The 23,584-nt window shown below is 42.8% G+C and overlaps 4 protein-coding genes across 4 annotated transcripts; 2 read left to right on the top strand and 2 right to left on the bottom strand. All coding sequences in view use genetic code 11, as the record gives it.

The window, feature by feature from the left end:
* Positions 1-772: 772 nt before the first annotated feature.
* On the bottom strand, positions 773-3,224 carry EGR_09633 (Rhophilin-2-B; the record flags this gene model as incomplete). Its single annotated transcript, XM_024498882.1, has 4 exons — positions 773-935; positions 2,032-2,156; positions 2,807-2,954; positions 3,166-3,224. The coding sequence occupies 4 exons, from the start codon at positions 3,222-3,224 to the stop codon at positions 773-775; spliced, it is 495 nt and encodes a 164-aa protein (XP_024346723.1).
* A 331-nt stretch (positions 3,225-3,555) lies between these two features.
* EGR_09632 (Enolase) lies at positions 3,556-5,004 on the top strand (the record flags this gene model as incomplete). Its single annotated transcript, XM_024498881.1, has 2 exons — positions 3,556-4,584; positions 4,852-5,004. The coding sequence occupies 2 exons, from the start codon at positions 3,556-3,558 to the stop codon at positions 5,002-5,004; spliced, it is 1,182 nt and encodes a 393-aa protein (XP_024346722.1).
* Positions 5,005-11,637: 6,633 nt separating this feature from the next.
* EGR_09631 (Rhophilin-2-B) lies at positions 11,638-14,089 on the bottom strand (the record flags this gene model as incomplete). The annotated part of the gene is made up of 4 exons (XM_024498880.1): positions 11,638-11,800; positions 12,897-13,021; positions 13,672-13,819; positions 14,031-14,089. 4 exons carry the CDS (start codon positions 14,087-14,089, stop codon positions 11,638-11,640), a joined length of 495 nt encoding a protein of 164 aa, XP_024346721.1.
* Positions 14,090-14,420: 331 nt separating this feature from the next.
* On the top strand, positions 14,421-15,716 carry EGR_09630 (Enolase; the record flags this gene model as incomplete). The annotated part of the gene is made up of 1 exon (XM_024498879.1): positions 14,421-15,716. The coding sequence occupies one exon, from the start codon at positions 14,421-14,423 to the stop codon at positions 15,714-15,716; it is 1,296 nt and encodes a 431-aa protein (XP_024346720.1).
* Between the last annotated feature and the right edge of the window lie 7,868 nt (positions 15,717-23,584).

Genomic DNA, 23,584 nt, shown 5'->3' with positions numbered 1-23,584 from the left:
ATAGAACCCAGGAGATCAAAGTGTCACTCGTGGGTGTTTGGCTTACAGCACCGACTACGTTGAGATAGCTGACATGGAAGCTTGACCAGGGTAGCGGGAAGGGCTTTGTAATTACTTAATAATGTGTTTAACTCTTCGCTTTGGTTTTTTGGGCACTTAACGCTACGTCTTTGTTCCTTCGCTGAGCCGCTTAGCAGCCGGGTCATGTCAGTATCCCCCAGGCTCATTTGCCGCTTCTTCTTTCCTCTTCGAAAAAGACTCGTAAGTATGGTAAGTATAGCGACTGTTTAGGAAAGGGGACCGAAATGTCCCAGCACCAACTAATAGATGGTCTATGAGACACACAACAACCAAGTAGGTTACGATTAGCCCAAAAAAGTACAATAACACCGCAGCAATTAACTTGTTAACCTGACTTTAACGCATATGATTTGCCAAAAGCAAGTCATTTTGTTATTAACAAAAAGCACTCTAGTAATTCACTTTTTTGACTTGATTGTGTGGTTTACGCTGAACAGGTGTGTGTGTGACGGTAACCCTATACCCTCCAAGACGAGATGTAATGCTAGGCAAACTCTCACATTACAGACCTGGTAAAAAATCATTCAGTTTCTGCGTATTTCAGTTTTATGTTAGAATGCACAGCAGTTCTTCAGTCTTTGGGGGTTTCTGTCAACAGTCCACCAGCCCTTCCCTTCAGATTCATATTCTATCATGTCTTTAGGGCGGGAGCGGGCTCTAAAAACTAACCCTACACATAATAATAAAGTGATTAACTTCCCAATCCTGAAATTTGAGCATTGGTAGGAGATTGCAAGAGACGTACGCAAGCAGCAGCAATTTGCGAACAGAGAGCAGCATAGTTGAAGATGAGAGAGCCTTTTTCGAAAGCTGGCGATCGTTGATTGTGCTGTTCCCCGGTAAATGCATCGGACCTACAAAATGCTTAACAGTGAAGCACAATCACGAAGCTGCCGCTCCGGAAAGAGGTACACTGAAGATGTATGCGAGGAATTTTCAGGTTAAACAGGGATATCACTTAACAGGTTGAAAAAAACGGTGCTATTCTGGTGACACTGGATGTAATGGTAGGTAATAAGCATAGTCTATTAGTAATTTGCAACGTTTGGAGCTTCGGCCAGAGCAGACGGCGTTCCTCAAGATGAAAGCAAAGGTGGTGTTCCATGCATGCATGCAAAATCTTACGGTGGGGATGAAGTCGCTTTTAAAAATGAGGACTCAAATCCAGTAGGTAGTTAGAGGAGACTTCAAGAAGAATAGTGCGATGAGATGCTGAGCCACAGGAAGACATTAAAATGGTGAAAAGGCAGTAATTTCTATGAAAATCAAACACCTCGAATGTTTGATTCTGGATAATCGGGACACAGTCTGCCTTAGCATTGCAGATGGGGGTGAAATATTTCGTCTTCTTTGAGTGCCAAAACTTTGCAGGTGCTAGCCGAATGCCAGAAAACACGCACAGTCCCCATTCCCAAATGTCAACTATTCTGCCTTTCCAGGTCCAAAAGTCTGCATTCGCCTTAAACACCCGACTTCCAACTGCTGGTTTATGTGGTTTGGCAAAGGGGAAGAAAGTGGATGTATTTTAAATTAGCTAGAGGATGCAACCGGAAATGTAAATTATCAAGCAGGTAACGAGTGCAGAAGCCAGTTGGACTGGTTGCATGCATAATTAAATCCTCTTTGAGAGAGAGAGCACAACATCCGAGTTGTTTGTGGTGTTGAAATGATAGACACACACCTACGCACGAGTGCCAGATCGGTGAATCACCGGTATGAAAAAAACAATCTCACTTGTGCTCATAATTTTACCGCAAACAATTCTTCTAGATGCTATTTAAGCTTTCCTTGTAAATGAAGTTCCGCAAGAGTCCCCCTAACGGTAAATAAGAGATGCTTCAAGATGATTATTGAAGAATTAGTCCAAAAAATTGACCCACCGTTATACAAGATCAAAAAAATTACTAAAAATTTGCCGACTGTGGGACCTTTAAAAAAAGTTCAACTCACCAAGAAAAGCGGAATCCGTGGTGAACAGACTCGTCGAAGAATCGTCGTTCGATGGTATTGAGGAGGTTATAGTAAGCTCTGAAATCTCTGAGACCATTTGCTGACCTTTGAGGCTCCGTAACTTTCTAAAAAGGGTAAAGTCAGAGTCCGTGTCAGTTGTCATTAGCACGGAAAAGAACTTGGCGTGATAGCTGCGCATGGACGGGACAAGATTTGAATCTTGAGCCTCTGGCCAACATTGACTTTGAATGGACACGTTATAAACCTCACTAGGTACTGCGGATTTGGAACTAAGGCCTTCCCTAAAGTGTCTGGTTTGTAATCCTTTAAAACCTTGTCTCCACAGCGATTTGCCCTCGAAGATTATGGCAAAAAGTGTTCTTTTCTAACAGACATGGCATTCTGAAGCCACGTTCCCTCGAGGTTTTAGAATAGACTTCTTATTCTACATTCAGGAGCTGGAGACGGTTGTCACGCCCTAGACTGGGGACGTTTAGGCACACTTATTCCGTATGACTCGGATTTGGATGGCTGGACATTGTCACTGCTCTTTACGACGCCACGCTGTTGCAGTCATCAACAATGCAGATCTCTGCACCCCAGATGGAGACTAGGTCACCTCAAAATTTTAAGCGTGGTAAGTTTTAAAGTTCTAGATAGCAGTGGAAAAGGTTGGCCCCTTTCAAAGGCAACCACAATCTGCATTAGTAACAATATAGAGTAGAGAGAAGTGGGACAAAAAGACAAATCTATTGCCCTTGAGAGACATGATTACCGATCGGGAGAGGGTGAGTCGATTTAGTGCCTCGCTAAACTTCCCCGGATCCTCGTGATAATGCGAGACAATGAAAGACGAGAAGTGCGTCTTGAAGTCGATGAAGTGGGTGTCCTTTAGACCAATGGGAATCACGGGAAGGCGCGATCTAGAACACAAGGCGACATATTTTTTTTCCCTTCTTCTCAGGTGAAAAGTCGAGTGCACACAGTACACACATACAGATTTAAAAAGCACGTGAACTTTGTGGGGAGAAAAAGCTTATAATGAAATTGAAATTAAAAATAAGCTGAAAGGTAATGTTATGCTCAGGCAACGAACTAAGCCGAGGTTTTCCAACATGCCCCTTATGCAGACACCGAGTGGTCCAGTGAAGTATTTGGACACCCTGAAATGAAAATCCGTTCCACAGAACCATGTCACAGTCTTCTGTGGTTTTCCCCGTAAAATGGATAAAAAATCTGCAGAAACTCGACAGCATGTTTCCTTCAAAAAATGGCAGTAGAACTGTTGTTGTTGGAAACGACGAATTACGCAGTTTAAGGAATGATTAAATGGACAAATAAGGGTAGTCAACAACGGAGGTTGAGCAAATTCTTTAAAAGATACGTCCGGGGTAACAATGTGGAGGCACTTTTGACAGCAGTCAACGCGTAAGCGTCAATCGATGCGAGGCTATCGACGGCAGTTTGAAAGACCACCTCAGCTGATTTGTCTCACAAGAAGGCGTCTCACCTCTACAAGCTAGCATGAGATCTATCGTTGCTCGCCAAATTTTCGACAGTCGTGGTAACCCCACTGTCGAAGTTGATCTGACAAGCAATAAGGGATTTTTCCGTGCAGCTGTGCCTAGTGGCGCCTCCACTGGCATTCACGAGGCGCTGGAATTGCGAGATGGTGACAAGTCTGCCTACCGTGGTCTTGGCGTTTCCAAGGCCGTGGACAACATCAATCGCATAATCGGTCCTGCTCTCTGTCAACGAAATTTCGCTATGGCAAATCAAGAGGAAATTGATATGTTCTTGGTAAAAGAGCTCGACGGTACGGAGAATAAGAGTAAACTTGGAGCCAACGCAATTCTAGGCGTCTCCTTGGCGGTTGCTAAGGCGGGAGCTGCTGAAAAGAATGTGCCACTCTACCGTCACTTTGCAGACCTTGCTGGAAATCGTGATATTATCCTCCCTGTGCCCTCATTCAACGTACTCAATGGAGGCAGTCATGCTGGAAACAAGCTGGCCGTCCAGGAATTTATGATTATGCCGACAGGAGCGACTTCATTCAAAGAAGCCATGAAAATGGGAAGCGAGACATACCACGCTCTAAGAGCAGTGATTAAGAATAAGTATGGGCTGGACGCTTGCAACGTTGGTGATGAAGGTGGCCTTGCGCCCACTATTCAGGACAATTTTGAAGCACTGGAGCTTTTAACAGAGGCGATTGAGTCGGCAGGATATACTGGTAAGATCAAGATTTGCATGGATGTAGCGGCGTCGGAGTTTTACAAAGACGGTCTATATGATCTGGACTTCAAGAACCCTGAATCTAAGAAGGAGGACTGGATTTCATCTGAAAAGATGATTGATATGTTAAACTCAATGGTCGACAAGTATCCCGTTGTCAGCATTGAAGATCCTTTTGATCAGGATGACTGGAATGCATGGATCAACTACACAAGCGAAGCGGGCATTCAGATAGTCGGTGACGACCTAACTGTCACCAATCCGGTTCGCGTGCAAAAGGCCATTGACACAAAAGCCTGTAACGCACTTCTACTAAAGGTGAACCAAATCGGCACTGTGACTGAGGCCATTAGAGCCTGTAACATGGCCAGGCAAGCGGGCTGGGGAGTTATGGTGTCACACAGATCGGGTGAGACGGAAGATTGCACGATAGCGGACCTGGTCGTGGGACTGAGAACGGGTCAGATAAAGACAGGGGCGCCCTGTCGCTCCGAGCGACTGGCAAAGTACAACCAGCTGTTGAGGATTGAAGAGGAACTCGGTTTGGCAGCCACATTTGCTGGCGAAAACTTCCGCCATCCCTAGATGGGACTAGTTTTAGAGTTTAAGCGTTTATTTTACGATTTCGATTGCTCCATACTGACTGGTTTGCATTGTTTAAATAAGGAAGTAAATAAAGCAATTAATCAAATTTTTATTTTAATTGATATGGTGGCTACAATAATTTTTTACAGATAAGTTCTACTGCAAGTTGACTTAAAACTAGTGCAAAACTAGGAGCTTCGTCATTTGTGCGATGTGAGGATGACGAAAATCCGACGTGATGGATACACACAGTGCTTAATAAAGTACTTGAACAATTCCATGCATGGCATACATTGAGGCGCATATAAAAATAAATGATGTACGTCCACTTGAGTTTATCCTCTACTCTTGACAAGATTAGATCCGTTAAAATTACGAGTCATGCACAGGCGCATTAATCAACGATGTAGAATTGCATAATGAAATGGTGTTGCAAAAGTCCGTAGACTGCAACGTGTAACTAGAGCAACATTCCATAAAATGCAAGCATAGATAAGATTGTATCATCAAAAAAGTTTCACCTAATAAATTTAAAACCTATATTTTTTAAGTCATAATTTCAATGAAACAGTGCACAAGATTGTTTTAAAAATCATTAAGAAATTGTGTGAAACATTGGTAACGTTTCATCAGGCTAGGGGAATCATCAAGTAAAAAGAGAGAGTTGTTAACATTTTAAGCTCAATTAAATACAGTACATCGATAAAATGGTATACATTGTAAAAGTATTTAGTTGTAAAAAATTTTACTGTATTTTGATCATTTATGGATTATAGAAGTACCCAAAGATCAGTCTGAAGGAGAATGATTCAAAGGGCGTTAGTGCCAGTGTTTGTCAAACATCAGCCATTATAACAGTCTTTTTTTCAAAAACTGAATTTAAGTGACAAGCTCTTTGAAAACAAATACATTAATAGTATTTTGGAAACTATGAATGCGATTTTGTAAAACTTAGGCCAAAACATGAGTTGAAAACACCATATGACGCTAAACTTACTCCAAGTTTTGATACGTAGCAAATTCGGAATTCAAGCAATCCATTTTATCCTTTAAGGTACCAATTGTTGCAGACTCTACCTGTAGTTCATCTTCAAGTTTTGTTTTGTGTGCTTTAGTAAGTATATTCCTGCGTTCACTGGCACTAAACAATAAATAATCACAACTTCAAGGAAACATACTGTAGCATATTTTCTGCACCCCTTCTCATACGTACAGCTTTGTCAATGTCAGGGAGAATCTCTGATTTCCTTCTATCTAGTTCTGTTCTTATTGTAAGACATCGGGGATTTTTGACCTTAATAAAATTATAGTAAAGGTCTGCAACTAGTACTTGACTTCCTCCAACCACCACTAGCTCGTTCTCAGGAACTGGATGAGCTGGTATATTATCACTTGCGCATAACTGGAACATAATGAACTCTTCCGAGTGTTTGAGCCGTAAACCCCAACGCTGGCGACTATCTTAACAGATGCGGTATTTATTCAACCTTGCAATTCAACAATTCTAACAAATAAGGCTAAGTCTGGGTAATTTTTAATGATAAATGTGTCATTTGCAGCCTAAAACTATAAAATCCAATCAAACAAGTTTTAAATAAACGAATTTGTGTGAGGTGCCTATCGGTAATATTTAAGCCACCAAATCTCTAAGCAAAGAGCTTTGCAAGCAGCAACGATGAAATTAACTACTTTACCACTTTTATTATATGCAACAAGAGATCTTTTAAATTCTCGGGCCTTACAGTGTCGAAAGCATGAGGGTCTATGGCGCTTTGACATGATTAAATATGACTGCTTTATTCCCAAATGAATTTTGACTAAAATAAGAGTCATCACTTTTCCTTAAAGCAGTTTTGTGGAAATATAATTGTATCAGCAAGGCTAAGCAGCTTCTTTAAAGGACTTCCATGATGCGCATTTTTTGGTTTTGTGGCGTTTTTATTCCTCACAGAATGCTTAATGTATCGTCCCGAGACTCCCTGAAGACTAAAGAAGACACAGTACTCGGGCAGAGTATATGTGTAGTGCAGAGTTGTCTGGACTATTGGCATGGCTTAAAAAGCCAGCCCACTTAGCGAGGTACAAGAGGGCTAATTCGGTGTACAAAAGTGGCGCCTCACTAATACTGGGTGATAAACCACTATCGTATTACGGTAACCCTCCAAAGTAGTAAAGAAGCCCATGCTATCGAAGTATAGGAGGGATGGAAGGTTGTCTTTATGCCTCATGTGCAAGGAAGCCTACATTTCACCTTAGCGGAGATGTTTTTTTGACCAGTGCCAGATCCCATATTTGCCCGATACGAAGTCAAGACCTCTTTCCACCTCTGTACTAAGGTAGCTGTCTCCTTCGGGCCTTAATTACACATTCCTGTCTGACCAGGCAAAATAACCGTTCAAATTCACCAGACCGAGGTGTTTTATGCTTCTAAAATTAAATTTGGCATTTTGACTGGCTATATAATTGCTTGGTTGCAAATGAAATACAAAATCAAATTTTGCTTGCCTTGCAATCTCTCTCCTTCGTTTCCGGCATAGCAGTGTAAGCAACTTATATAGGATCGGCACCACAATTTTTAGGTGCAAAAGACGTATATGCTTTTTTGACGCAGTCTGCAGTGGATGTAGCACCCCAAAACTTTCCTGAAGAAACGAGAAATAATAATACCTGGTCACAATGGGCATTTTTGACAAACAGTAGGGCTTGGGGCTACTATCATGATCTGAAGGCCCGGCCGCTCCGCGAGGGTACAATGACGGGGCTCCTGAGTGGCTCATTACAAAAAAACCGCGAATTAAACAAGTAATTAATGTATTAAAGTAAAAATTCAACTGAACGATTGCATGAAAACACCCACTCATTTTTTTTACAAGCGTAGAAACTTCTTAAAAATGTGTTTTTTTGTTATTCTTCATAAGTAATGCTTAATTTGAAAGTTAAAAAAGGGCCAATTCAATCACGTCTCCGGATTTATTATGCCCAGGGGATAGCCGGGGGAGGAAATTTTCGAGACACCGTTTACCACGTTTAGATCACCACGAGAAAATCTCTCGCATATTTTAAAATAAAAAAAGAAAATACCAACTTCTTTTGAGTTTAGGCGAAAGAAAGTGATATCCTGCAAAGCATTAGGTGGCCCTGAACTTTGCGGCCCTCCTGCAATTTCAATGCCTTTTTACGAGTTTTCTAGTTCACCCTTCCAATCGGCGCGGAGTATCAAGAAAAGAAGGAGTTGTAGGCTGTAAAATATCCATTCTATCAACACACGAATTTCAGTGTATACTTTGAGCAAGGTGATTGTCACCCAGGATTTTTATACCTTCCTCACCTGCTCATTGTTCTTTGTGTGGAACTTGGTTGTGGACGGGCCTGACTCGTACTTCAGGCCTCGAGGCAATGGATAACTTACCTCCGAAAGGGCAAAAATTTGAGGTGTTTTTGCAGATGGGTAGGAGAAAGTGTAGATGAAAATTGACAGCCAATGCTCACCGTGTGAATTTCAATCTCCTTTTCGCAAGTCCTGAGAATCTAAGGTTTTTTTTTATTAGACGAAACCTAGTTTTCCACGAGACGTGACTCTCAAAGCAAATTGGTTCCTCCTGTGATCAGTTGATACTCAGCATGTAGGCTCCTTTGTTAGCCAAAATTTCTACCGAAAGGTACACAACTTGTGCTGATGATGTGGGAACCGCTGCAGTAGCCATTTTGTGGTCTGCACTGGGTCGACGAGGTGTATATTTAAGCCCATCGCCTCTAAAAAGATCAGAATTGGCTGCGAGGTGAGGAAGTGGAATGACTGCTGGAAGGTGTCTATGCCTTAGAATTTCAAAAGACAACAATATTTACGAGAACTAATCCCCTTTTCATGCATCTCATCAATTTCAATGCGTATTTAGAGAGGGGCTTTTAGCTCGACCTCCACTGCTGGTGTTACCTATCGAAGGTCACCAAATGCCAAACACTTTGGAGGGAAGTGGCTGGAATAGATGAGTCATGAGTCAAAGTTGGTAGAGAACATTGATGACGTCTTCACATCATCTACTTCACGGTTGGTTCCCGTCATTTTTTTTCAAAACACGAGCTCAGAACAGAGAGGAGAAGAGAATGAGACTGTTGGAGTGGCTAATGCCCTTTTGCACACATGACGAAGTCACTCTGTGGTCCTCGGAGAAGTGTGACAGGCGCCAGGAGGAGGTGGGCAACAATGCCGCCTAAATGCCGCTACTACCATCCCAAGAAGATGGGGTCAGACCGGACCTATCAAAGGGTGAGATGGTTGAGCAGACAGTGGAGAGATTCACTGTCAGCAAGGTGCGCTTGATCGTGTTTTCTCTCCACCCCTTTCGACACCGTTTCCTTTAATTTTAGTTGTGAGGTCGCATACTTCGTAGTTTCATTCTTTCAAAGCACGATTTTTCGAGGGTGGGCCATTTTTTCTTATAAAGTGTTAGTTAAAACACATTCAAGTAGGACTTGTTCACCTTCATTTAATTATTTCTGGGTTTAGTTGCAGGGCGGCCTGATTTAAAGGGTTTTTTGCCACGGAAATACACAGGATCTAGTTCTAGAAGGCAACTCCTACGCTACAATTTCTGCAGGGAGTGTTCGGTGTCAGTGCCACTTTTGAAGTAGGAAATTAGGGGGACCGAGATAGCCGAAGGCGAACGTCGGGCCGTTCTTGCAGGTATACCGGCTGTTCGCCCGGCTGCCCTTACGTGCACAGACAAAAAGATCAGAAGTCGGCGGTCTACAAGAAATGCGTCAGTCTCCACGAAACGGATGAAGTTTTACCTGTGCACCTTCTTATGTTTCAATAAAGGATCGGGCTCCGAAAGGCCTTGCGACGGCATTTCTACGGAAGCACCTTATTTTCCCTGCCAATGCAAAATAAAATGCAACTTTTTTGTGAGGGAAAAAATTAGTTTGCTTTTACATTTTTCGAAACATTGAAAGCGTCAGATCTTAAACTTTATTTCAGGAAGATGATTAAATGCACCGAAGAGTACGCAGTACAAACAGGAGTCGTAGAGATAACCATCTGGATTTACGGACGAAAGCATTTCCACGACGTCAGTGTAGGATATAGAACTTTACTACTTTTCCTACTCTTTTGTGAAATGTCCAAATGTAAGACAAGTTTATTACCCCTGTCGAGGTAAAAATTTCAGACCAGTGCCCATCAAAAGCACCAACGTGTTTTTGCTATGGTAACCTTCAATTAAAAGCAAATGCAGGCAATCTTCGTTTGTCTATAGAAACAGAAATTAAGGAGTTTTGATTTAAAAAAGGTCTGCGAAAATCTTCATTGTTTGTAGGCGTGGCTGTAAACGCATCGGCTAACGCCTTTCCATCTTTCAAGTTACCATTGAAAGTAGAAGACCGAGTCTTCTCTAATTTCATAAAATTTATCGCACTAGAACAGAAAATGCGCTGCCGACGGAGAGAAGGGCTAGACGGCCGACTAGCCTGGCCCGGGGGCCATGCCGCCACTGAAGGCATAAGTGGCGGGGCCTTGCGTGCCCGCGTAATCGAAACGAAGGGTTGAACAAATAATGAAAGTATTAAAAAGTCAAACAACTCTGTGGGCAAGGAAAAACTGGGTCAAATCTAAACATAGTTTACCTGAGTTTTCTGCATCAACATATCTGTTGTCGAGATGACAAAGTAAAATCGACCACCACTGCCCACGAAAGATGTGTCTTATGGAGGAGCATTTTGCGCAAATAAAGAAAAACTGTAACTAGTCCCAAATTAAGAGCCTTCCTTGGTTACGATGTTGCCTTTAACGTAGTCAGTTTTGTTACAGCGACACGATTCAGTGCAATTAAGGGTTATCTTAATTTGATGTCACATATACGTGACGCTGGTGGCGAGCGTTAGCAGTTAAAATACAATAGAGTTTTAAACATGACTGTCTCAAAAGACGTTTACAAAAGAGGTCGCGTTTTAAATTTCTTGATTGAAGAGGCCAATGTGACATTTTTCATGTGATTTGCCAGTACGTTGTCAAGAGCATAGAACCCAGGAGATCAAAGTGTCACTCGTGGGTGTTTGGCTTACAGCACCGACTACGTTGAGATAGCTGACATGGAAGCTTGACCAGGGTAGCGGGAAGGGCTTTGTAATTACTTAATAATGTGTTTAACTCTTCGCTTTGGTTTTTTGGGCACTTAACGCTACGTCTTTGTTCCTTCGCTGAGCCGCTTAGCAGCCGGGTCATGTCAGTATCCCCCAGGCTCATTTGCCGCTTCTTCTTTCCTCTTCGAAAAAGACTCGTAAGTATGGTAAGTATAGCGACTGTTTAGGAAAGGGGACCGAAATGTCCCAGCACCAACTAATAGATGGTCTATGAGACACACAACAACCAAGTAGGTTACGATTAGCCCAAAAAAGTACAATAACACCGCAGCAATTAACTTGTTAACCTGACTTTAACGCATATGATTTGCCAAAAGCAAGTCATTTTGTTATTAACAAAAAGCACTCTAGTAATTCACTTTTTTGACTTGATTGTGTGGTTTACGCTGAACAGGTGTGTGTGTGACGGTAACCCTATACCCTCCAAGACGAGATGTAATGCTAGGCAAACTCTCACATTACAGACCTGGTAAAAAATCATTCAGTTTCTGCGTATTTCAGTTTTATGTTAGAATGCACAGCAGTTCTTCAGTCTTTGGGGGTTTCTGTCAACAGTCCACCAGCCCTTCCCTTCAGATTCATATTCTATCATGTCTTTAGGGCGGGAGCGGGCTCTAAAAACTAACCCTACACATAATAATAAAGTGATTAACTTCCCAATCCTGAAATTTGAGCATTGGTAGGAGATTGCAAGAGACGTACGCAAGCAGCAGCAATTTGCGAACAGAGAGCAGCATAGTTGAAGATGAGAGAGCCTTTTTCGAAAGCTGGCGATCGTTGATTGTGCTGTTCCCCGGTAAATGCATCGGACCTACAAAATGCTTAACAGTGAAGCACAATCACGAAGCTGCCGCTCCGGAAAGAGGTACACTGAAGATGTATGCGAGGAATTTTCAGGTTAAACAGGGATATCACTTAACAGGTTGAAAAAAACGGTGCTATTCTGGTGACACTGGATGTAATGGTAGGTAATAAGCATAGTCTATTAGTAATTTGCAACGTTTGGAGCTTCGGCCAGAGCAGACGGCGTTCCTCAAGATGAAAGCAAAGGTGGTGTTCCATGCATGCATGCAAAATCTTACGGTGGGGATGAAGTCGCTTTTAAAAATGAGGACTCAAATCCAGTAGGTAGTTAGAGGAGACTTCAAGAAGAATAGTGCGATGAGATGCTGAGCCACAGGAAGACATTAAAATGGTGAAAAGGCAGTAATTTCTATGAAAATCAAACACCTCGAATGTTTGATTCTGGATAATCGGGACACAGTCTGCCTTAGCATTGCAGATGGGGGTGAAATATTTCGTCTTCTTTGAGTGCCAAAACTTTGCAGGTGCTAGCCGAATGCCAGAAAACACGCACAGTCCCCATTCCCAAATGTCAACTATTCTGCCTTTCCAGGTCCAAAAGTCTGCATTCGCCTTAAACACCCGACTTCCAACTGCTGGTTTATGTGGTTTGGCAAAGGGGAAGAAAGTGGATGTATTTTAAATTAGCTAGAGGATGCAACCGGAAATGTAAATTATCAAGCAGGTAACGAGTGCAGAAGCCAGTTGGACTGGTTGCATGCATAATTAAATCCTCTTTGAGAGAGAGAGCACAACATCCGAGTTGTTTGTGGTGTTGAAATGATAGACACACACCTACGCACGAGTGCCAGATCGGTGAATCACCGGTATGAAAAAAACAATCTCACTTGTGCTCATAATTTTACCGCAAACAATTCTTCTAGATGCTATTTAAGCTTTCCTTGTAAATGAAGTTCCGCAAGAGTCCCCCTAACGGTAAATAAGAGATGCTTCAAGATGATTATTGAAGAATTAGTCCAAAAAATTGACCCACCGTTATACAAGATCAAAAAAATTACTAAAAATTTGCCGACTGTGGGACCTTTAAAAAAAGTTCAACTCACCAAGAAAAGCGGAATCCGTGGTGAACAGACTCGTCGAAGAATCGTCGTTCGATGGTATTGAGGAGGTTATAGTAAGCTCTGAAATCTCTGAGACCATTTGCTGACCTTTGAGGCTCCGTAACTTTCTAAAAAGGGTAAAGTCAGAGTCCGTGTCAGTTGTCATTAGCACGGAAAAGAACTTGGCGTGATAGCTGCGCATGGACGGGACAAGATTTGAATCTTGAGCCTCTGGCCAACATTGACTTTGAATGGACACGTTATAAACCTCACTAGGTACTGCGGATTTGGAACTAAGGCCTTCCCTAAAGTGTCTGGTTTGTAATCCTTTAAAACCTTGTCTCCACAGCGATTTGCCCTCGAAGATTATGGCAAAAAGTGTTCTTTTCTAACAGACATGGCATTCTGAAGCCACGTTCCCTCGAGGTTTTAGAATAGACTTCTTATTCTACATTCAGGAGCTGGAGACGGTTGTCACGCCCTAGACTGGGGACGTTTAGGCACACTTATTCCGTATGACTCGGATTTGGATGGCTGGACATTGTCACTGCTCTTTACGACGCCACGCTGTTGCAGTCATCAACAATGCAGATCTCTGCACCCCAGATGGAGACTAGGTCACCTCAAAATTTTAAGCGTGGTAAGTTTTAAAGTTCTAGATAGCAGTGGAAAAGGTTGGCCCCTTTCAAAGGCAACCACAATCTGCATTAGTAACAATATAGAGTAGAGAGAAGTGGGACAAAAAGACAAATCTATTGCCCTTGAGAGACATGATTACCGATCGGGAGAGGGTGAGTCGATTTAGTGCCTCGCTAAACTTCCCCGGATCCTCGTGATAATGCGAGACAATGAAAGACGAGAAGTGCGTCTTGAAGTCGATGAAGTGGGTGTCCTTTAGACCAATGGGAATCACGGGAAGGCGCGATCTAGAACACAAGGCGACATATTTTTTTTCCCTTCTTCTCAGGTGAAAAGTCGAGTGCACACAGTACACACATACAGATTTAAAAAGCACGTGAACTTTGTGGGGAGAAAAAGCTTATAATGAAATTGAAATTAAAAATAAGCTGAAAGGTAATGTTATGCTCAGGCAACGAACTAAGCCGAGGTTTTCCAACATGCCCCTTATGCAGACACCGAGTGGTCCAGTGAAGTATTTGGACACCCTGAAATGAAAATCCGTTCCACAGAACCATGTCACAGTCTTCTGTGGTTTTCCCCGTAAAATGGATAAAAAATCTGCAGAAACTCGACAGCATGTTTCCTTCAAAAAATGGCAGTAGAACTGTTGTTGTTGGAAACGACGAATTACGCAGTTTAAGGAATGATTAAATGGACAAATAAGGGTAGTCAACAACGGAGGTTGAGCAAATTCTTTAAAAGATACGTCCGGGGTAACAATGTGGAGGCACTTTTGACAGCAGTCAACGCGTAAGCGTCAATCGATGCGAGGCTATCGACGGCAGTTTGAAAGACCACCTCAGCTGATTTGTCTCACAAGAAGGCGTCTCACCTCTACAAGCTAGCATGAGATCTATCGTTGCTCGCCAAATTTTCGACAGTCGTGGTAACCCCACTGTCGAAGTTGATCTGACAAGCAATAAGGGATTTTTCCGTGCAGCTGTGCCTAGTGGCGCCTCCACTGGCATTCACGAGGCGCTGGAATTGCGAGATGGTGACAAGTCTGCCTACCGTGGTCTTGGCGTTTCCAAGGCCGTGGACAACATCAATCGCATAATCGGTCCTGCTCTCTGTCAACGAAATTTCGCTATGGCAAATCAAGAGGAAATTGATATGTTCTTGGTAAAAGAGCTCGACGGTACGGAGAATAAGAGTAAACTTGGAGCCAACGCAATTCTAGGCGTCTCCTTGGCGGTTGCTAAGGCGGGAGCTGCTGAAAAGAATGTGCCACTCTACCGTCACTTTGCAGACCTTGCTGGAAATCGTGATATTATCCTCCCTGTGCCCTCATTCAACGTACTCAATGGAGGCAGTCATGCTGGAAACAAGCTGGCCGTCCAGGAATTTATGATTATGCCGACAGGAGCGACTTCATTCAAAGAAGCCATGAAAATGGGAAGCGAGACATACCACGCTCTAAGAGCAGTGATTAAGAATAAGTATGGGCTGGACGCTTGCAACGTTGGTGATGAAGGTGGCCTTGCGCCCACTATTCAGGACAATTTTGAAGCACTGGAGCTTTTAACAGAGGCGATTGAGTCGGCAGGATATACTGGTAAGATCAAGATTTGCATGGATGTAGCGGCGTCGGAGTTTTACAAAGACGGTCTATATGATCTGGACTTCAAGAACCCTGAATCTAAGAAGGAGGACTGGATTTCATCTGAAAAGATGATTGATATGTTAAACTCAATGGTCGACAAGTATCCCGTTGTCAGCATTGAAGATCCTTTTGATCAGGATGACTGGAATGCATGGATCAACTACACAAGCGAAGCGGGCATTCAGATAGTCGGTGACGACCTAACTGTCACCAATCCGGTTCGCGTGCAAAAGGCCATTGACACAAAAGCCTGTAACGCACTTCTACTAAAGGTGAACCAAATCGGCACTGTGACTGAGGCCATTAGAGCCTGTAACATGGCCAGGCAAGCGGGCTGGGGAGTTATGGTGTCACACAGATCGGGTGAGACGGAAGATTGCACGATAGCGGACCTGGTCGTGGGACTGAGAACGGGTCAGATAAAGACAGGGGCGCCCTGTCGCTCCGAGCGACTGGCAAAGTACAACCAGCTGTTGAGGATTGAAGAGGAACTCGGTTTGGCAGCCACATTTGCTGGCGAAAACTTCCGCCATCCCTAGATGGGACTAGTTTTAGAGTTTAAGCGTTTATTTTACGATTTCGATTGCTCCATACTGACTGGTTTGCATTGTTTAAATAAGGAAGTAAATAAAGCAATTAATCAAATTTTTATTTTAATTGATATGGTGGCTACAATAATTTTTTACAGATAAGTTCTACTGCAAGTTGACTTAAAACTAGTGCAAAACTAGGAGCTTCGTCATTTGTGCGATGTGAGGATGACGAAAATCCGACGTGATGGATACACACAGTGCTTAATAAAGTACTTGAACAATTCCATGCATGGCATACATTGAGGCGCATATAAAAATAAATGATGTACGTCCACTTGAGTTTATCCTCTACTCTTGACAAGATTAGATCCGTTAAAATTACGAGTCATGCACAGGCGCATTAATCAACGATGTAGAATTGCATAATGAAATGGTGTTGCAAAAGTCCGTAGACTGCAACGTGTAACTAGAGCAACATTCCATAAAATGCAAGCATAGATAAGATTGTATCATCAAAAAAGTTTCACCTAATAAATTTAAAACCTATATTTTTTAAGTCATAATTTCAATGAAACAGTGCACAAGATTGTTTTAAAAATCATTAAGAAATTGTGTGAAACATTGGTAACGTTTCATCAGGCTAGGGGAATCATCAAGTAAAAAGAGAGAGTTGTTAACATTTTAAGCTCAATTAAATACAGTACATCGATAAAATGGTATACATTGTAAAAGTATTTAGTTGTAAAAAATTTTACTGTATTTTGATCATTTATGGATTATAGAAGTACCCAAAGATCAGTCTGAAGGAGAATGATTCAAAGGGCGTTAGTGCCAGTGTTTGTCAAACATCAGCCATTATAACAGTCTTTTTTTCAAAAACTGAATTTAAGTGACAAGCTCTTTGAAAACAAATACATTAATAGTATTTTGGAAACTATGAATGCGATTTTGTAAAACTTAGGCCAAAACATGAGTTGAAAACACCATATGACGCTAAACTTACTCCAAGTTTTGATACGTAGCAAATTCGGAATTCAAGCAATCCATTTTATCCTTTAAGGTACCAATTGTTGCAGACTCTACCTGTAGTTCATCTTCAAGTTTTGTTTTGTGTGCTTTAGTAAGTATATTCCTGCGTTCACTGGCACTAAACAATAAATAATCACAACTTCAAGGAAACATACTGTAGCATATTTTCTGCACCCCTTCTCATACGTACAGCTTTGTCAATGTCAGGGAGAATCTCTGATTTCCTTCTATCTAGTTCTGTTCTTATTGTAAGACATCGGGGATTTTTGACCTTAATAAAATTATAGTAAAGGTCTGCAACTAGTACTTGACTTCCTCCAACCACCACTAGCTCGTTCTCAGGAACTGGATGAGCTGGTATATTATCACTTGCGCATAACTGGAACATAATGAACTCTTCCGAGTGTTTGAGCCGTAAACCCCAACGCTGGCGACTATCTTAACAGATGCGGTATTTATTCAACCTTGCAATTCAACAATTCTAACAAATAAGGCTAAGTCTGGGTAATTTTTAATGATAAATGTGTCATTTGCAGCCTAAAACTATAAAATCCAATCAAACAAGTTTTAAATAAACGAATTTGTGTGAGGTGCCTATCGGTAATATTTAAGCCACCAAATCTCTAAGCAAAGAGCTTTGCAAGCAGCAACGATGAAATTAACTACTTTACCACTTTTATTATATGCAACAAGAGATCTTTTAAATTCTCGGGCCTTACAGTGTCGAAAGCATGAGGGTCTATGGCGCTTTGACATGATTAAATATGACTGCTTTATTCCCAAATGAATTTTGACTAAAATAAGAGTCATCACTTTTCCTTAAAGCAGTTTTGTGGAAATATAATTGTATCAGCAAGGCTAAGCAGCTTCTTTAAAGGACTTCCATGATGCGCATTTTTTGGTTTTGTGGCGTTTTTATTCCTCACAGAATGCTTAATGTATCGTCCCGAGACTCCCTGAAGACTAAAGAAGACACAGTACTCGGGCAGAGTATATGTGTAGTGCAGAGTTGTCTGGACTATTGGCATGGCTTAAAAAGCCAGCCCACTTAGCGAGGTACAAGAGGGCTAATTCGGTGTACAAAAGTGGCGCCTCACTAATACTGGGTGATAAACCACTATCGTATTACGGTAACCCTCCAAAGTAGTAAAGAAGCCCATGCTATCGAAGTATAGGAGGGATGGAAGGTTGTCTTTATGCCTCATGTGCAAGGAAGCCTACATTTCACCTTAGCGGAGATGTTTTTTTGACCAGTGCCAGATCCCATATTTGCCCGATACGAAGTCAAGACCTCTTTCCACCTCTGTACTAAGGTAGCTGTCTCCTTCGGGCCTTAATTACACATTCCTGTCTGACCAGGCAAAATAACCGTTCAAATTCACCAGACCGAGGTGTTTTATGCTTCTAAAATTAAATTTGGCATTTTGACTGGCTATATAATTGCTTGGTTGCAAATGAAATACAAAATCAAATTTTGCTTGCCTTGCAATCTCTCTCCTTCGTTTCCGGCATAGCAGTGTAAGCAACTTATATAGGATCGGCACCACAATTTTTAGGTGCAAAAGACGTATATGCTTTTTTGACGCAGTCTGCAGTGGATGTAGCACCCCAAAACTTTCCTGAAGAAACGAGAAATAATAATACCTGGTCACAATGGGCATTTTTGACAAACAGTAGGGCTTGGGGCTACTATCATGATCTGAAGGCCCGGCCGCTCCGCGAGGGTACAATGACGGGGCTCCTGAGTGGCTCATTACAAAAAAACCGCGAATTAAACAAGTAATTAATGTATTAAAGTAAAAATTCAACTGAACGATTGCATGAAAACACCCACTCATTTTTTTTACAAGCGTAGAAACTTCTTAAAAATGTGTTTTTTTGTTATTCTTCATAAGTAATGCTTAATTTGAAAGTTAAAAAAGGGCCAATTCAATCACGTCTCCGGATTTATTATGCCCAGGGGATAGCCGGGGGAGGAAATTTTCGAGACACCGTTTACCACGTTTAGATCACCACGAGAAAATCTCTCGCATATTTTAAAATAAAAAAAGAAAATACCAACTTCTTTTGAGTTTAGGCGAAAGAAAGTGATATCCTGCAAAGCATTAGGTGGCCCTGAACTTTGCGGCCCTCCTGCAATTTCAATGCCTTTTTACGAGTTTTCTAGTTCACCCTTCCAATCGGCGCGGAGTATCAAGAAAAGAAGGAGTTGTAGGCTGTAAAATATCCATTCTATCAACACACGAATTTCAGTGTATACTTTGAGCAAGGTGATTGTCACCCAGGATTTTTATACCTTCCTCACCTGCTCATTGTTCTTTGTGTGGAACTTGGTTGTGGACGGGCCTGACTCGTACTTCAGGCCTCGAGGCAATGGATAACTTACCTCCGAAAGGGCAAAAATTTGAGGTGTTTTTGCAGATGGGTAGGAGAAAGTGTAGATGAAAATTGACAGCCAATGCTCACCGTGTGAATTTCAATCTCCTTTTCGCAAGTCCTGAGAATCTAAGGTTTTTTTTTATTAGACGAAACCTAGTTTTCCACGAGACGTGACTCTCAAAGCAAATTGGTTCCTCCTGTGATCAGTTGATACTCAGCATGTAGGCTCCTTTGTTAGCCAAAATTTCTACCGAAAGGTACACAACTTGTGCTGATGATGTGGGAACCGCTGCAGTAGCCATTTTGTGGTCTGCACTGGGTCGACGAGGTGTATATTTAAGCCCATCGCCTCTAAAAAGATCAGAATTGGCTGCGAGGTGAGGAAGTGGAATGACTGCTGGAAGGTGTCTATGCCTTAGAATTTCAAAAGACAACAATATTTACGAGAACTAATCCCCTTTTCATGCATCTCATCAATTTCAATGCGTATTTAGAGAGGGGCTTTTAGCTCGACCTCCACTGCTGGTGTTACCTATCGAAGGTCACCAAATGCCAAACACTTTGGAGGGAAGTGGCTGGAATAGATGAGTCATGAGTCAAAGTTGGTAGAGAACATTGATGACGTCTTCACATCATCTACTTCACGGTTGGTTCCCGTCATTTTTTTTCAAAACACGAGCTCAGAACAGAGAGGAGAAGAGAATGAGACTGTTGGAGTGGCTAATGCCCTTTTGCACACATGACGAAGTCACTCTGTGGTCCTCGGAGAAGTGTGACAGGCGCCAGGAGGAGGTGGGCAACAATGCCGCCTAAATGCCGCTACTACCATCCCAAGAAGATGGGGTCAGACCGGACCTATCAAAGGGTGAGATGGTTGAGCAGACAGTGGAGAGATTCACTGTCAGCAAGGTGCGCTTGATCGTGTTTTCTCTCCACCCCTTTCGACACCGTTTCCTTTAATTTTAGTTGTGAGGTCGCATACTTCGTAGTTTCATTCTTTCAAAGCACGATTTTTCGAGGGTGGGCCATTTTTTCTTATAAAGTGTTAGTTAAAACACATTCAAGTAGGACTTGTTCACCTTCATTTAATTATTTCTGGGTTTAGTTGCAGGGCGGCCTGATTTAAAGGGTTTTTTGCCACGGAAATACACAGGATCTAGTTCTAGAAGGCAACTCCTACGCTACAATTTCTGCAGGGAGTGTTCGGTGTCAGTGCCACTTTTGAAGTAGGAAATTAGGGGGACCGAGATAGCCGAAGGCGAACGTCGGGCCGTTCTTGCAGGTATACCGGCTGTTCGCCCGGCTGCCCTTACGTGCACAGACAAAAAGATCAGAAGTCGGCGGTCTACAAGAAATGCGTCAGTCTCCACGAAACGGATGAAGTTTTACCTGTGCACCTTCTTATGTTTCAATAAAGGATCGGGCTCCGAAAGGCCTTGCGACGGCATTTCTACGGAAGCACCTTATTTTCCCTGCCAATGCAAAATAAAATGCAACTTTTTTGTGAGGGAAAAAATTAGTTTGCTTTTACATTTTTCGAAACATTGAAAGCGTCAGATCTTAAACTTTATTTCAGGAAGATGATTAAATGCACCGAAGAGTACGCAGTACAAACAGGAGTCGTAGAGATAACCATCTGGATTTACGGACGAAAGCATTTCCACGACGTCAGTGTAGGATATAGAACTTTACTACTTTTCCTACTCTTTTGTGAAATGTCCAAATGTAAGACAAGTTTATTACCCCTGTCGAGGTAAAAATTTCAGACCAGTGCCCATCAAAAGCACCAACGTGTTTTTGCTATGGTAACCTTCAATTAAAAGCAAATGCAGGCAATCTTCGTTTGTCTATAGAAACAGAAATTAAGGAGTTTTGATTTAAAAAAGGTCTGCGAAAATCTTCATTGTTTGTAGGCGTGGCTGTAAACGCATCGGCTAACGCCTTTCCATCTTTCAAGTTACCATTGAAAGTAGAAGACCGAGTCTTCTCTAATTTCATAAAATTTATCGCACTAGAACAGAAAATGCGCTGCCGACGGAGAGAAGGGCTAGACGGCCGACTAGCCTGGCCCGGGGGCCATGCCGCCACTGAAGGCATAAGTGGCGGGGCCTTGCGTGCCCGCGTAATCGAAACGAAGGGTTGAACAAATAATGAAAGTATTAAAAAGTCAAACAACTCTGTGGGCAAGGAAAAACTGGGTCAAATCTAAACATAGTTTACCTGAGTTTTCTGCATCAACATATCTGTTGTCGAGATGACAAAGTAAAATCGACCACCACTGCCCACGAAAGATGTGTCTTATGGAGGAGCATTTTGCGCAAATAAAGAAAAACTGTAACTAGTCCCAAATTAAGAGCCTTCCTTGGTTACGATGTTGCCTTTAACGTAGTCAGTTTTGTTACAGCGACACGATTCAGTGCAATTAAGGGTTATCTTAATTTGATGTCACATATACGTGACGCTGGTGGCGAGCGTTAGCAGTTAAAATACAATAGAGTTTTAAACATGACTGTCTCAAAAGACGTTTACAAAAGAGGTCGCGTTTTAAATTTCTTGATTGAAGAGGCCAATGTGACATTTTTCATGTGATTTGCCAGTACGTTGTCAAGAGCAAACGACAAACTCTCATCTGTCCCACGACCTGTTTACTTCTGAGCTGGTTACTGAGTTTTCCGTCTATTCCGCCTTGATACTTTGATCTCACCCCAGTCCTGCCAAACCATTTATCCATCTAGGTTGTTTCCAGGCAGTGGAGAGGTGGAGCAGGAGTCGCATGTTCACTCAATTGACGTCCTCATACAGATGCCGTAGATAGCTCTGTAGCCAACACTTCCACATAACTTGAGGCAAGTGTCGATTCAGTTGGTAATAACGTTCCTGCAAAAAACGGACCTAACGAGTTCCCGAAGGTAGATAGACCCATTTGCCAACCCTGCTGTTGGTGCTCTTCACGGACTCTCCCATCCACGGCACATCCCCCTCTTCCGTCACGTTAAGGTTTATCACCCACCGGTAGAAATGAGGAGGAATGTCTACTAGGATCGGGTTTGCATACCCCTGCTACCAATGCAGCGCCTCGAGACATCCTTGAAGACGAAGAAAGGCATGATGGTAGGGGAGACTATGCAGTGTGGGCGTAGAGAAGGGCCAAAGGGCTACTGCCTTGGTCCGGCGGCCCAGCAGAACCCTGATTTTGGGGTACGAATAACCAAGCAGAGTGAAATGAATGAAATAATCTTTTTGATGTGTGTAAATTTGTTAACAATTTTTGGGGAGTAATGCTACTGAAGCAGCAAAAGTGCAGACAAACACCTTTAAGTTCAAAAAGTTGCTTTACAAATTACGCATGTGATGCTAAAGTAACGCAGGTTCATATAGCGTCGCACATGTGGAAGTGTCAGGATTTTGGCTGTTTGCATTTGTGCGATTTGGAAGGAAATAAGTGAGGGTTTTAATGCGGGCTTCTCCTCCAGTCTTGCATCCACAAAGGCGCACACGTGCAGTCTGACGCGTTGGCACACATTTCTCTCTCTCACTCGCCCATCCTCTCGACCTGTTGCCCTCTGAGCTGGTTAATCACTGTGCATTTGTGTGTGTGTGTGTGCATGTGTGTGTATGTGTGTGTAAATGTATGCAGATTGCTTTGGACAGGAGGGCGAGAGATGGAGAGATGATAGCGAGTGAGGGTGGCTGAAAACTGAGACGGCTCACATCCACTCACGCACCTACCCACCCACCCACTTGCCCGCACGATCAACCAGCTACGTCGGTTAGTCATCACCGACAGCCTTTGTGTAGGTGGGTTTGCACACCAATGCCGCTCACTTCGTTCATCTTGCTTGTTGGCACTGGACGTGGCTGTGGGTGCAGTCACCATCATGCCTTCTCTGTCATCTCGCCAATGCTCGCCTCCCACGTGAGCATGCATGGTACTTCGGATGCAAGGACGGCATTGAGGTGTGAATGCTTGGGCACGATGAAGTGTGGCCAAACAAGCTAACCAACCAATGCGTGCAGCTGGGCATGCGGTCAGCAAATCCATCACTCGCCTTCCTTCCCTCTGTTTGTTTGCATGTGATCTGAGGGACTGAATGAGGCATTACCCACTTGAGGTGAGTGTTGTCGGTGTCGGATTGGGGGATCGGTCCGTACCGATTACTCTGACGATTTGCTGTCCCTAATCGGCGTTACAATGATGACAGCGCATGAGTGGCATTGGTAAACAGGTGATTGGATCAACTGTTGATGTGAAAGACCTCAGCCGCCGGTATTGGTGATAAATCGGTGAAGGGAGGAGTGAGAGGCCTAAAACGGCCTCCAGCTACGAAACACTTGCCTATTTTGTTTTTCATTGAGCACTATCCACGTCATTTGTGTGGCTGAATGCACTTCTGCTTTCGTGATTCTGGTGGCATCGTAGGTAATCCTGCCCAAACACTGTATTGCACAGTAAGAGGGGCAAAAGA

Source organism: Echinococcus granulosus, assembly GCF_000524195.1.
Source record: "Echinococcus granulosus chromosome Unknown EG_S00157, whole genome shotgun sequence".
NCBI lineage: Eukaryota > Metazoa > Platyhelminthes > Cestoda > Cyclophyllidea > Taeniidae > Echinococcus > Echinococcus granulosus.
Note: the sequence above shows the minus strand (reverse complement) of the source record. Positions and strands in the feature narration are given on the sequence as shown.